This window comes from Cyprinodon tularosa, unplaced genomic scaffold, assembly GCF_016077235.1.
Source record: "Cyprinodon tularosa strain WSP-4 unplaced genomic scaffold, ASM1607723v1 ctg430, whole genome shotgun sequence".
Classification (NCBI taxonomy): domain Eukaryota; kingdom Metazoa; phylum Chordata; class Actinopteri; order Cyprinodontiformes; family Cyprinodontidae; genus Cyprinodon; species Cyprinodon tularosa.
Genome location: NW_024039153.1, coordinates 642,062 through 655,794, shown reverse-complemented (window position 1 = coordinate 655,794; position 13,733 = coordinate 642,062). Strand labels below are relative to the sequence as shown.

Sequence of the window (13,733 nt, the reverse complement as noted above, 5' to 3'; positions counted from 1 at the left end):
TGGTGGTTCTTGAAGCACTCACTCCAGCTGCAGTCCACTCTTTGTGAATCTCCCCCACATTTTTGAATGGGTTTTGTTTCACAATCCTCTCCAGGGTGCGGTTATCTCTCCTGCTTGTACACTTTTTTCGACCACATCTTTTCCTTCCCTTCGCCTCTCTATTAATGTGCTTGGACACTGAGCTCTGTGAACAGCCAGCCTCTTTAGCGATGACCTTTTGTGTCTTGCCCTCCTTGTGCAAGGTGTCGATGGTCGTCTTTTGGACAACTGTCAAGTCAGCAGTCTTCCCAATGATTGTGTAGCCTATAGAACTAGACTGAAAGACCATTTAAAGGCTTTTGCAGGTGGTTTGAGTTAATTAGCTGATTAGAGTGTGGCACCAGGGGCCATCAATTTTGAACCTTTTCACAATATTCTAATTTTCTGATATGATGAATTTGAGATTTTCATTTGTTGTCATTTGTAATCATCAAAATTAAACAAAATAAACATCTGAAATATATGAGTTTGTATGTAATGTATGAATATAATATACAAGTTTCACTTTTTAAATGGAATTACTGAAATCAATCTACTTTTTCATGATATTCTAATTTTATGACCAGCACCTGTATATAAATAAATATATAAATACACACAGAAGCTATATGCAAACAGTACATTAACGCACAGTCTACTGTTTGTATATAGCTTCTGTGTGTATATATATATATATATATATATATATATATATATATATATATATATATTCTATCTTATTTTGTTGTTTTGTTTTTATGTTTTTGTTTTTTTTTGTCTGCACCAACAACATCAAGTCAAATTCCTTGTAAGTGCAAACCTACTTGGCAATAAACTTGATTCTGATTCTACAGTGCAGCACGTAGTCGAAACACACCGGGCACTCGAATCGAGCCTTCAGCTCCAGGGTTGGTACAGGAACCCCAGTGGACGGGGGCAGGGAGCCAGCGGGGGACGGAGTGACCGAACCCGACCCGGTGATGGTAGCCTGGACACCGGTGGCCGCCAGCTTCCCCCAGCCTGCCTTACTGGCCCCCAATCCGCCTCCTCCAGCCGAGGATGGGCGGCTCATGGCTCTCTGCATATGCTAGCATTGCTATCAACAGCTTAGCGACAAAATAATACTCATAGCTTGCAGTTCTGATGGCCTTACGGTGGGAACAGCCCCTCGTTTCAGTAAAAGAAGTTTAGCAAATCCTGCTTTGAACTGTCCAAGATTTTGAAAGCTGTCTTCGGTAAAATACTTCGAGCAAATGAACAGCGGAGAATCAAACTTAGCAGGGATCCTCTGACAGACGAAAATAATCCATGCCTGTCGAGTCTTCGGATCCTTTCGAAGACTGAAAAATTTCTATGTGCATCCTGGAACGCTGCCTTTACTCCACTGGTTCTGACTCATTTTCAATAGAAAAACTGCCTGCTTTGTAATTATTGTAGAAATAAAACCAACGGTAGACTAAACAGCTAAACTGCTGTCCTCCATCTACCTCTATTCATGTTCGTGGGCCGGTGAACTAGTGGGCTGGTCTGTGTGTAAATTTCGGCGCGTGACAAAAGTACACGCCAGAACCAAATAAGGCAACTTCCCAGAGTTTACGTCAACCTGGGGCTTCGTTTGGATTCGCCCTTTTTATGGTGGAAGTTTAGAATTGTGAGATTTGCAAAGAAAAGAGGTGTCAATGGGGTTTGAACTTCTCTGTACGTCCATTTCACCCACTGAACTATTGTCATTTCACTACCATAATGTAAACTCGTTCTATGACCCCTATGAGGTGTCGGTGGGGTTTGAACAATTTAACCTCTGTTCTGCATTCTACGATCCCTTTAAGGGAGATTATATTGGACCTGACTTGCTGATGCTTTTTTTTTTTGTCATCCTCAGGAAATGCTCAGCGAGTTATTTACCCCCGTGGAGACGCCAGAGGCTCCAAACAGAGGCTTTTTCAAAGGCCTTTTTGGCGGAGGAGCTCAGTCTTTGGACAGAGAAGAACTCTGTGAGTGAACAAAGTCCTTCACCATTATATAAAACCCCTTCCAACCTTTTGTCTCACATTTATGTAACGCCATCAGTGTCCTGATTCCTCAACAAACTGCTGATAATCAGCCCGCTTGTGTAGGTAGCAGATCTGGCCGGGCTCTATGCATGGCAGTGACGTTAAACTATATGATTAGCTGAGTGAATCTACATGACGTAAAACGTTGTTGTCCGGACAACGATAACGCAGCGTCTGTAATGTTAGCGTGTCTAATGACCGATGAAGTTTTATCTGATAATAAAGCTGAAAAAATCTGTTCATGTGAACAAAGTAACTGCAAGACCATGATATAAAAAGCTAGGTAGCTCTGTGGCTAGCTGTAGTCAGTAGCTAACAGGTTAGCCTCTTTTAGCTCGGTCAGTTAGCCATATTGCGCTACACTGCTTTTAATTTCTTGACAACAACAACTGTTCGTTTTCTAAAAGTAGAATAACTGCTTTCTTTGTCTAAAATCTCCCCGAAAGAAATTTTGAGGATGTTCCAATTCTTCTCCTCGGCCCTCAGATCTTAATAAAAAGAATAGGAAGTAGTACTGAGACTTTCTGTGTCACCTTGTTAAATGGCCGAGCTCTGTTTGTCTGAGATGGCAGTGCTTTCCTTCAAAACTGAGACAGGGTTTCCGCGGGTCATTAAAAAGCATTAAATCATAATTCTTTATATTAAGGCCTTAATTGGCATTAAAATTCATGAAATTTCACTATTGAGGCATTAAAATGGCTTTGGAAAAGAAGCTTGAGGTGGAGAAAATGGGGAAAACAGCAAATATGAACCAAAGTGGGGGGAAAACGAGGAAATCGGGACATGGCTTTACCGGATTTTTAAATAAGAGTCACTCATTCATGTATAAACCCTGTGAGAAGGATTTTTTTTGTATGCTGAGACTCCAGAAAGGATTTGATTCATAACAAACGTGTGCGATACAGTTTGTCCGTTGGCGTTGCCCTATGATGACATCAAAAGAATTATATATATATATATATATATATATATATATATATATATATATATATGTAAGAGTAGACCCCACATTGTCACGGAGCAGAAATTAGGGGCGCCATCTTGTGGAGGTCCACCTGCTACACTAATCTGTGGCTTTAAGCAGAACAGAAGAAGAATGCCCCAGCACTGCAGTGTATTTAAGTTTAAATCAACAGACTGTTGACATCAGGGCTCGAGGGATAACTCTGTGAAGGTATCACAGCTTTGGAAGACATTACTAAATAAACAGCATAGAATAGAAACTCCCATTGTTGTCCCACAATGGGTAAATTGTGCTTTTACAGCAGCAAAAGAATATGGACCTTTAAAAAGTGTGTAAAAATAATAGAATAAGTGACAGTTGAGTTGAAAATTGTATCCAATCCTATTTTATTTGTTAAGCACTTAAAAACAACCGCAGCTGATCAAAGTGCTGTAAAGAAATATGGAAAACATAAAACAGTATAAATAAATAACCAAACAGCTAAAATATGGGTAAAAATAACATTCAGATAAAATATAAATGAATGAATATATATATATATATATATATATATATATATATATATATATATATATAAAAATTCATTTATTTAAAGATGTATTTTTTTATTTAATGAGGACAGAACACATTAATGAACAATCTTATACTTCTGTACAGATTGTAAATGAGCCAGATTATAGCATAGTTGCTAATTTACAGATCTGCTAATCTGTCATCCTGAGGCAGGAAGACAAAACAACACAAGATCACATAATACAATATCAGTCAAAACACATAGACACACATTCAGACAATGACATTACAACAATAAAATTAGTGAGTGCATGACTGGGTACTTTTAAGAATGTATATATATCATACGTGCTATCAGAATACTCTTACTTTTACTCTTAACCGCACTAAGAATATTTAAATACATTGAACTATTTGTTTGTTTCAGCAAAAAAAAAAAAAACAGTGAAAATTTGTTCAATATTAAGCAAGTTAAAGTGGATTAAATTGACTCTGTGCCTGCTGAACATGTCACTGAGCGGAGCTGTCGACTGCTCCAATGAGACCAAATCACGTCAGCGGCCATCGGTGAAAGCGACCGATGCACGATCAACTCTTATATTATGCCTTTGCCCATTTAGAGCTGTAACCAAAACCTTTTCCCTAAACTCCATCAAACTCAGCTTACAGGTTTGTCTAAGAAAAAAAAAAAACCTCACCGTCAGTATTTCTTGTGTAGAATATTGTGATTCTGATCAATCGAGCCGCACGCCATTGGACTTATATTAATTGTTCTGTTGTAGTTGGTGAAACGGCGTCCGGTAAGGCCTCGCGCAGCCTGGCCCAGCACATCCCAGGCCCGGGCAGCATGGAGGGCATGAAGGGAGCGGCCTCCGGGGTCGTAGGGGACCTCGCCCGTGCCAGAGTGGCGCTGGATGAGAGAGGGCAGAAGCTGGGGGAGCTGGATGAGAGGACGGCAGCCATGATGGCCAGTGCAGACTCCTTCTCAAAGCACGCCCACGACGTAGGAAGCGTTTTATTTTAAGCGTTTTTTTTTTTACATGTTTCCAGACTTGTAATCAATTCCTTACCGTCATAATTTCTCTCCTCAGATGATGGTGAAGTACAAAGATAAAAAGTGGTACCAGCTCTGATGACAGAGAGCGGAGCTCTGGACTCTTGTCGCGAACACCAGTATCTCCGGGGGGGGCCTGGGCTCCCTCTGTCCTCTGTTTATTTCCGTGGGCGGGGTTTACTCCGCTCAACAGCATCACGCTATTTCTCTTAGCACAGTATCTTCACTCTCCATTACTCCAGTCAGCAAAGATGAGAGTGAAGCCATCATTCGGCTTCTCTTCCTCTGTTCCATCTCAGAGCGACACGGCAAACACGGATCCCTCCACATCCGTCATCAAATACGTTCTACACACACAAACAGACACACGCGTTGCTTTTCAAGGGGAGACGGAGGGACAGTTCGGCAAAATAACGTACTCTAGGTGGCCTGGCTGCACTTTTTTTGATTCCTTTCTAAGCCCTTTATTGTGTCTGCCAAACACGAGGAGAAAAGTCTGATCCTTCAACACGTGACCATTGAGTGAATGCGTAAGGCTGTGAAGGACTTCTTGGGAATTTTCTTTCATGTCGTCACGTAGAAAGGACCTCTAAGCGCTTCGAATCGTAAAATAGATCAATTGGATGAAGACTGTGGATCAGTTGCCTCTTACTTGAACAAGGGCTATTAGTTCACTAGTTTGTCGCCAACCTTTTTCACACGCACCAAGTTGCTTTAGGTGAGAATGTTTCCTGAACGTCACTTTGTTTTTATTTATTTCCAGAAAGGAAGATATTTTGGAATTGTAGATTAAACAGGAAGATTAAATATTGGGCATTAAAAGGTATACGAGCAAAAAAAAGTGCTAAAAATGTTTACCCACCCCCCCACCCCCCACCTCGAAGGAAGAGTTTACATTGTTCTAACGACTGAGTCGATACACTGGAAAAACCCCGGTGGTTTTACGATCTTTGGCTTGTTTCTGTCAGATCGCGTCTTAATCGCCTAATAAGGACACAAGTACATTTTGCTCAGAACTTTTTTGTTTAGTTTTCCAAGGATCCCAAATCAAAGTATTTTGCCGTCCTGTTGTATCTGAAGTAGATTTGTCGTTGATGCGTATGGAGTGGGAGTGGTGATGCCTCACAAACACATTAAATTGCTCCGCTTAGTGCCACAGCTTCTCTGTTCAACACTGTCTCTCTTTTTTTTGCCTTCGCCTCATGACCTAGAACCTCTAGCTGCGTTTAGAACACCGAGACCCACGGAAGTATTCGCCCCTCATGAGATTTCTTCCCTCATCCATTGAAACGAGGGATTGCCTAATAGCTGAAGATGTTGGAAAATTATTCATGTTTTATATATTTAGAAATAAAAATCTAAATTGTGGAATGCTTTGGTTTTCAGACCACGCCCTTCGATCCTCTACCAGATTTGTAATTTTCGCCAATTCTTTAAGATAACATGTGAACGTCACATTTAATGTTTCGTCAAAGAGAAATTGGATTTAGTTTTTTACTTTGACTAGGCCGTTCTAACAAACCACGTTTCTGCTTTTATTTTAGCCTCCATCCCTCTCTCTATCTACCCTGCTACCAGCTTTCCTGTAAATGCAGAAGACATGCATTCCCACTGCATGACGCTCCCTCCACCATGTCTCAATGTGGGGATGGTGGCTTTAGGGTGATGTGCAACGTTAGTTTTTATCTCCAGTGTCCGGTGAGATCGGGATATTGCTTTATGAGCTAAATCCTCTTTACAGTTCTTCACAACTGTATCCCTGACCTCCCTACTGTGTTCCTTGTGACATTTATCACCATGGTTCTCCTTTACAGAACAAATGGACCTAAACAGAGCTTAAACCAGACACAATTAGGCTCTGTTTGCTAATAAGAAGTCCCCTGAAGGCAGTTGGTTGAATCAGAGAAAATGTGGGCTGAACCGACATGCATGCCACAATTATTAGATTTTTAGACACAAAGGATTAAAAACCTTTATATAAAAATAGATTAAAGATATTAAAGGGGTATGGATAATTTTGCTAAGCACAGCATGGGCGTGTGTTGTGAACATGCTCATATGAAGGCCAGTGCTCCTAGCACCATGTCAATGAAGGAGCATCTCTTGTTTTCAAAGGAGGAAAGAAAAAAGACTGTCGGAAGATATTGCTGCCAAATGTTGTAAATAATGGGAAGCTTTGACACTGAGCGTGCAAAGCACTGAACGCTTCCTGGCCATGTTGTTTTCCTGACACCAAAGACTTACCCCGGTTTCACAAAGTTGTCTTTATTTACCCTCTGAAATGGTAAAAGCATATTTTGACACTTAAGGAAGTCCACTGTGTACATGGAGGAGAGCAGATTGACGTTTTTCCTTATGAACACAACACTTTTTCCCCCCTCAATGCCTCGACCTGCTTGTTTTTTGTTCAGAAAGGCAAGTTAGGAGAGTTTCCTTCCAAACTGAGATATCCACCGGAGCCAATCCAGCACGATTGACTGGAGAAGAAAGAAAACAGACCGACCTGAGAAGGAAACGTCATTTTTCTCGGTCTCACTCTCCTTCGGTGGATTTTCAGCAGCTTCGAATGAAACCCCCCCACTTTCAGACAGCTGATTTTAATCTACTCCACTGTATACTACTGAGATGAATCTATTTAAAAGAGCATAAGTGGGTTTTGCACTATTTTTTGTACTTTGTAAAAGATTTTATGATTTTTAACGTGTTTATTATGTCCCATTTTTCTTAGTTGTTTGAAGGACCAAAACATCACATACCATCTGCTTATTTATGCCATTTGCTGGTTATGTTGATTTCTTCATTCTCAGATTTGTTTTTAATGTCAGATTAAAGAAGCTATGAAATATTTATATTTGAAAACAAATAGCTATATATAAATAAAAATCTACTTTTATTTCGGCGGTCTATTAAAATAAGTATCTTTATGTAATTTTGAAATGGAGAAATTGTTTATCTCCAACCTGTCGTCATCCATACATGGAAGTAAACGTTTTCCTGTATGCGTTCCAGGTTGCTCTAAGATTTGAAAGCGTTGTTAAAGGAGCAGGATGTCCTCTGTCTGAGGGGCTGTTGGGTGTGACCTACACTTTAAAGTGCTTCAGTTTGCAACTTGGACGTCCTAAATGGTCTCTTATTGCACATTGAAGGATGCATGATATTAAATGTTTACAAACTTGTATTATCCCATTGGAGATCGTCCGTTCCGGCATTTGCATACGTTGAACATAAGTTCCCATTTCACCTCCTGCTTTCATGCAATCATGCAGTCATTTTGAGATGAGGGGAATTTTCTTCTGGTGTATTTGTAAATGTCCCAGTTTGCTTCAGATACCCTTCCTCTTTTGTTTTGTTTCCCTCCCCGCGCTGTGATAAAACGAGCTGAGCGTTCTGCCATACTTCCATCCATTCGATGAACATCTGTAGAGTTGCAGTATTTTGTTTGGGCAACATTTTTTTGTACAGTTTTATGAAAATCAATTTCAAATGGATGTCTGACTCAATCTGCCGCCACAAACGACTTAGACTGTAGATACAATATATATATATATATATAGATATTATTGTGCAAAGTAAAAAAAATAAATAAATGTAAAAGCCAACATAACTTTTGTCCTGTGTTTTCTGCTTCCTCTTATGTTAGTTTGATAAATTTATTCAAACTATTTTCCCACAAACTAACAGCTTCAAAGATTTTAATAGTTTGAATTCTGTGTGCAAACTTGAAATTGGCATTTCATGCAGATAGTGAATCTGGGATGAAGATAAGGGGGGTCTTTAAATTGTTTATCTTTTTAGAGGAGATGCATCTTTATCTACTGAATGCATTTTTTTTTATATCTGAAACGATAAGAATAAGAACCCGACTGTTTTTGAATTTCAGTGAGATATCAATAACGCGTCCAGATTCTGTCTGGATATTTAAGCACTTTCCTTGGTAGAACAGGTTTAATTTAGATTTCAGACATGGAGTCCAGAAAATGTTCACAACAATTCAGTTTTTGACCTTTCAACAACCCTTACCTTGACTCCAAACCTCCTCCCAACATGCTTTTTGTCACTTTGTCCAAAAAGCTCCATCTCTATCTTGTTGAGCAATCCCTTTTCTTATGTGAACACAGATGTTTCAACATGCATTTATTGTGAGAAAGGTTCATGACTTCTTTAAAACAAGTTCTTTTCATTTATAGGAGAACACTTTAATTTGCTTATTAAAATGTGGACACATTTATGCGGAAGAGCATTACGGCCCCTGGAAAAATAAAAAGTGATTTTTAAATTTTATTTCAGTATAATATGAGAAAAAAGTCAGAATTCTGACATTTTTTCTTACAATTCTGACTTTAATCTGTAATTCTGACAGCTAAAAAACATTAGCATCAAGCTGTAGCCATGTCTGTTTCAGAGACTAAACTAGCTCTCTTGTTTTAATCACTTTCTGATCTTTCCTTCATGAAGTAGAATCACCAGAAACCCCTCGGGCACGTAAAAAAAGTCTCCTAATTCCATCATTTTCCACCAATGTGTCACTGGCCCTCCCAAACTACTCACATATTTGTCCACATTTCTCCCTCCATGGTGCCCTTTAAGATTAACATCCAACATTCTGAGATTAAAGTCAGAATTCTGACTTTTTTCCCATATTAAACTGAAATTATATTTAAAAATCGGTTAACTTTTTCCCTTTCTCAGTGGCCCTAATCCTCTACCGTACATTTAGGTGCTCCAAAAGGAAAACAAATACCACAGTTTAGGATCTAAATTGCTTAAAGAGGAATTGCTCAGTTTTAAAATGTGCAATTTTTTTATTTCTTAGCCTGGACTACAAACTCATGAACACATGTGGCTATTATTAGGTTGAATTATTGTTATTCAATATTTAATAACAGTTTTGCAATATTGAAATAAGTTCTAAATAAATCTAATTAAAGTGATTAAACATGAATTTCAATAAAGTCCAGCTTATTGTGTTAGCTTGAAGGTCATAAGTTAAAACGGGAATTCTTTGTAATGTTTTGTGCTCCTGCACTTCTGAGAGCAGCCTGCAGGTGGCAGCAGTGCTCACCGGTCCTCCAGCGGGCAGAGCAGCCGGAGCCGCAGCATCCTCACTCTGAGGAAACTGTCCGGGGAAACGAGAGGAGCTGAGGAAACTTAAAAACACGCTTATGAGGAGAACAGATCGGATGCGTTCAGCTCGGCTGCAGATTTGCTTTATTTTTCTTCTTTTTAACGCTGTTTTTGCAGCTGCCTGTTTTTGCTGCCTGGATAAATGTTTGATGGAGCTGCGCGTTTTCTGCACCGCTGCGATGAATGAAACAAAGAGGATGGATGCATTCCTGCGGGAAATGTTAATATTTCTGACCTGCTAAAACGTTTTTAATCAAGAGTTTGGGAAAACGTCTCAACTTTAAAAGGTAACTCATAAGTTAAAGAGTCTGGATTAGAAGAAACGCGCCTGGTGGACAATTAATGACCAAGATTCACCTGTTCACTGCTTTATTTCAACTCTTTTGATGTGACGTCACATCTTAAAGTCATTAAGCTGGGAAACCTTCAGCTGGGATTTAATCAGCCAACCGCCAGAACACCTGCGGAAACTTTTCAGGTAACACTGCGGTTTTCCCAGAGTTTTACCAGCAGGTTGAATCAGGCTCTGCTTGTCTTACATGGACCCCCTCACAGATGATGAATTAAATAAATCCTTTTTAATTCTGTCCTAAGATGAGTCAGGGGCCTAACCTCGTCCTCCAGTGGCTCTCAAGGCTCCACCTGGCCCAGTATGTTGAGTCTTTCCTGGATAACGGCTATGATGACCTAGAGGTGTGTAAGCAGATCGGGGAGCCGGACCTGGATGCCATCGGGGTTCAGGTCCACTTCCACAGACACAGGCTGCTCACAGCAGTGCAGGAGCTCAGAGAGGAGGAGACGAGGAAAGCACCTGGCTACTATTTCACCCTGGAGCCCCTGGATCCTCCTGCCTGTCACCAACCTGTGGGTGACCCGGGGTCACTGGGGTCAGCCCTGCACCAGGCCTCCTGTCCTGGAAACCACAACCCAAGATTCACAGACTGCAGCGACTTTGTGACTTATCCCAAGCTGAAGCTGAAGGTGCTGATAAGAGACAAGCTTTCCAAAGATGGGATCAACCTGGGACAAGCACCTTACACCCACAAGGTAGGAAGCTGCCACCCTGTGTGTTTTGCTGCCTGTTGAGACTGATTGCTGGGTTGTCCAGAGCTGTCTCTTTGAGTTTAATATGCTCACTTCGCTGTGTGTGGGATGGTGAGGAGTGTGTCGAATGCCTTTGATGTTGCTGACGTCCACTGCTTCCTCTTTAAAGCGGATCTTGTAGGCTGAGGTCTGCAGAGATTCACCACACTGTTAATGTACTCAGTCTTTTTAAATTAGGCTTTACTGGCTTGATTTAATTGCACATCTCCGCTGGGCCTCTTATATGTTCTCGTATAATATTAAACCAAAGGCTCAGACCACACACTGACAATGATTTAATACATTTTTAATACATTTTTTTTTTTTTTGGGAAACTTTTTTTTTTGTTTGCAGCTTTTCTGGTTCTGCATTGCAGCATGGTGCTGTGTTTGTAATCCTGGGCACAGACTGGACACAATACTTTGTATAAATGCACATCGTGTGCAAACTTCAGTACAAAGTCTATTTGCAAGACATAGAAATGTTTTGATTTAAAAAGAAAAAGAAAAAAAGTTTATAGTAAAGTGCTCACAGGTGAGCGGAGGGGTCAGGGTTTCCTGTCTGCCTCTTTCTGTGCTGATAAATGTCCTTCCTTACCTCTTCCCATCAGATCCACCCTGTGCACAGTAGGTAAACTGACTCTTATCAGCTACCTATTGTGTGAAGGTCAGAGTGCATGTTTGTTTCTCTCGTCTCTCTCTTTGTTGAGCCTCTCATGAACTGGTGACCTGTCCAGGATAGCCTGGTCCTCCCTCCCTCTCACAGCTGGGGTGGATTTTTATCCCTTCTGCGACCCGGAACAGGTTGCGTCTGGTATAGAAAACACATAGACGGCTTAGCCTGGACATTATAATCCATTAGAGACATGAGCGTATCACTATTTACTTAAAGCAAAAGCGGAACTAATTTAAATTCTCTGTAAAGATTGCAGATGTTGACTCTTAGATGAACTGCTCTGAAAGGGTTTCTTTTATTTATTTTTTTATAATTTATTCCTTACAAGAGCAGTTGGTTCTTCTAGTTGCAGAGGATAATTATTCCCCCCAGTCTGTTGGACCCAGAGGACGATCTGTGGTCAGCCAGGTGAAAAGTGGAGCGAGTCGTTTGTTTTGTTTTTCCGACGTTGATCTGCTTGGAGTGCCTCCTTAAGCTGTATCATAACTGAATGTCTGAATAGATCATTTCTAAGTAGCCCCATCCACCATGACCTCAGAATATCTTTACATTGTCAGACTTCAGGCAATCTGCTTTTCAGAACTGGCTCCAATATAAACATGTCGGTTTTGTCAATGCAGTCACATTTTGGTTGCTTTCCTCGGTACAGTTAAAACAGGAAAATGGTAATGCACTGCATGACGGCACAAAACATCTTTTATTTCCCACTCTCTCACAGAAGATAAGACGGAAAATGTTCTGTCAGTTCATCAAAATAATTTCTGTTTGCCAAACGTCAAAATAACCAATGATCATTTTCTTATTTTTTAAAAACCAACAATCTTGAAACTCATGTTTCAAAATCAGAAAAAGATTTTGTTGCTTCTTTGGATTTGGAAATGACGATTTACCTTTATAGCGACAACAATAAATATTTAATGTTTTACATGTTTGAAGTTAGCGTTGGTGAGAAGGTGTTACAGAGAAGCTGCCTTTCCAATAAAATTCTAACGTGGGTTTTTCAAAAGCGACTTGACCCGCTATAATTGGCATTTGGCTCCTCTCCCATTTAGCAAACTGTTCCTTACCGCTGCTTGTCTGGTGATGTCATTAGTGCGACAGAAATCAGGAAGGTAAACAATGGAGAGAAACATGTGCTTTATTGCTTGCCTCTTTTGTCCATCCTGATATCTTTATCTTACCAGTGCGGCGCCATGTTCATCGAATGCAAGCAGACTTGTTATGGCTTGTTGCATCAGACATGACTTATGCGGTGTTGTGATGTAGTGTGTAGCCCGCCATGGCAGGTTTTTAGGCAGCAATGAGAGTGGGCAAACAATCTACGCCCTGTACTAAAGAAAATCACAAATTGTACGCCCTGTTGTTGGGATGTACAGCTTTGGTAAACCCTAATTTTCCCTGGAAACTTCGCTCAAATGTTCAAAATTTCACAAGCAGCAGATGCTGGGGTTGGAAAAAATGTATTTCTGCTGCTTGACGCGCCACATCAACCAATCAGAGAAGCTGATCTGAGCGATGGACAGGAGACAGACACAGCGCTGCTGATGCAGAGCGCTATGATCACTCCACGAAAACAGGTTATTAAGGCCTAAATTAACTTAAAATTTAAACGCCTGCCGGCAAAATACACTATATTGCCAAAAGTATTTGCTCACCTGCCTTGACTCACATATGAGCTTAAGTGACATCCCGTTCCTAATCCATAGGGTTCAATATGACGTCGGTCCACCCTTTGCAGCTAGAACAGCTTCAACTCTTCTGGGAAGGCTGTCCACAAGGTTTAGGAGTGTGTTTATGGGAATTTTTGACCATTCTTCCAGAAGCGCATTTGTGAGGTCGCACACTGATGTTGGACGAGAAGGCCTGGCTCTCAGTCTCCGCTCTAATTCATCCCAAAGGTGTTCTATCGGGTTGAGGTCAGGACTCTGTGCAGGCCAGTCAAGTTCATCCACACCAGACTCTGTCATCCATGTCTTTATGGACCTTGCTTTGTGCACTGGTGCACAGTCATGTTGGAAGAGGAAGGGGCCAGCTCCAAACTGTTCCCACAAAGTTGGGAGCATGGAATTGTCCAAAATGTCTTGGTATGCTGAAGCATTCAGAGTTCCTTTCACTGGAACTAAGGGGCCAAGCCCAGCTCCTGAAAAACAACCCCACACCATAATCCCCCCTCCACCAAACTTTACACTTGGCACAATGCAGTCAGACAAGTACCGTTCTCCTGGCAACCGCCAAACCCAGACCCGTC

The 13,733-nt window shown here is 40.8% G+C and overlaps 2 protein-coding genes across 2 annotated transcripts in view; both read left to right on the top strand.

Moving 5' to 3' along the window:
- Positions 1-6,800, top strand: part of stxbp5b (syntaxin binding protein 5b (tomosyn)) — a 51,020-nt gene extending 44,220 nt beyond the window's left edge. The window contains 3 exon segments of the mRNA XM_038299524.1: positions 1,901-2,012; positions 4,332-4,552; positions 4,641-6,800. Of these exon segments, the coding sequence (XP_038155452.1) occupies positions 1,901-2,012; positions 4,332-4,552; positions 4,641-4,682 (375 nt within the window). The 3' untranslated portion in view covers positions 4,683-6,800.
- Positions 6,801-9,741: 2,941 nt separating this feature from the next.
- LOC119792779 (SAM and SH3 domain-containing protein 1-like) overlaps positions 9,742-13,733 on the top strand; it is a 102,981-nt gene continuing 98,989 nt past the window's right edge. Inside the window, exon 1 of the mRNA XM_038299553.1 lies at positions 9,742-10,774. Within this exon, the coding sequence (XP_038155481.1) occupies positions 10,322-10,774 (453 nt within the window). The 5' untranslated portion in view covers positions 9,742-10,321. The remainder of the gene's footprint in view (positions 10,775-13,733) is intronic.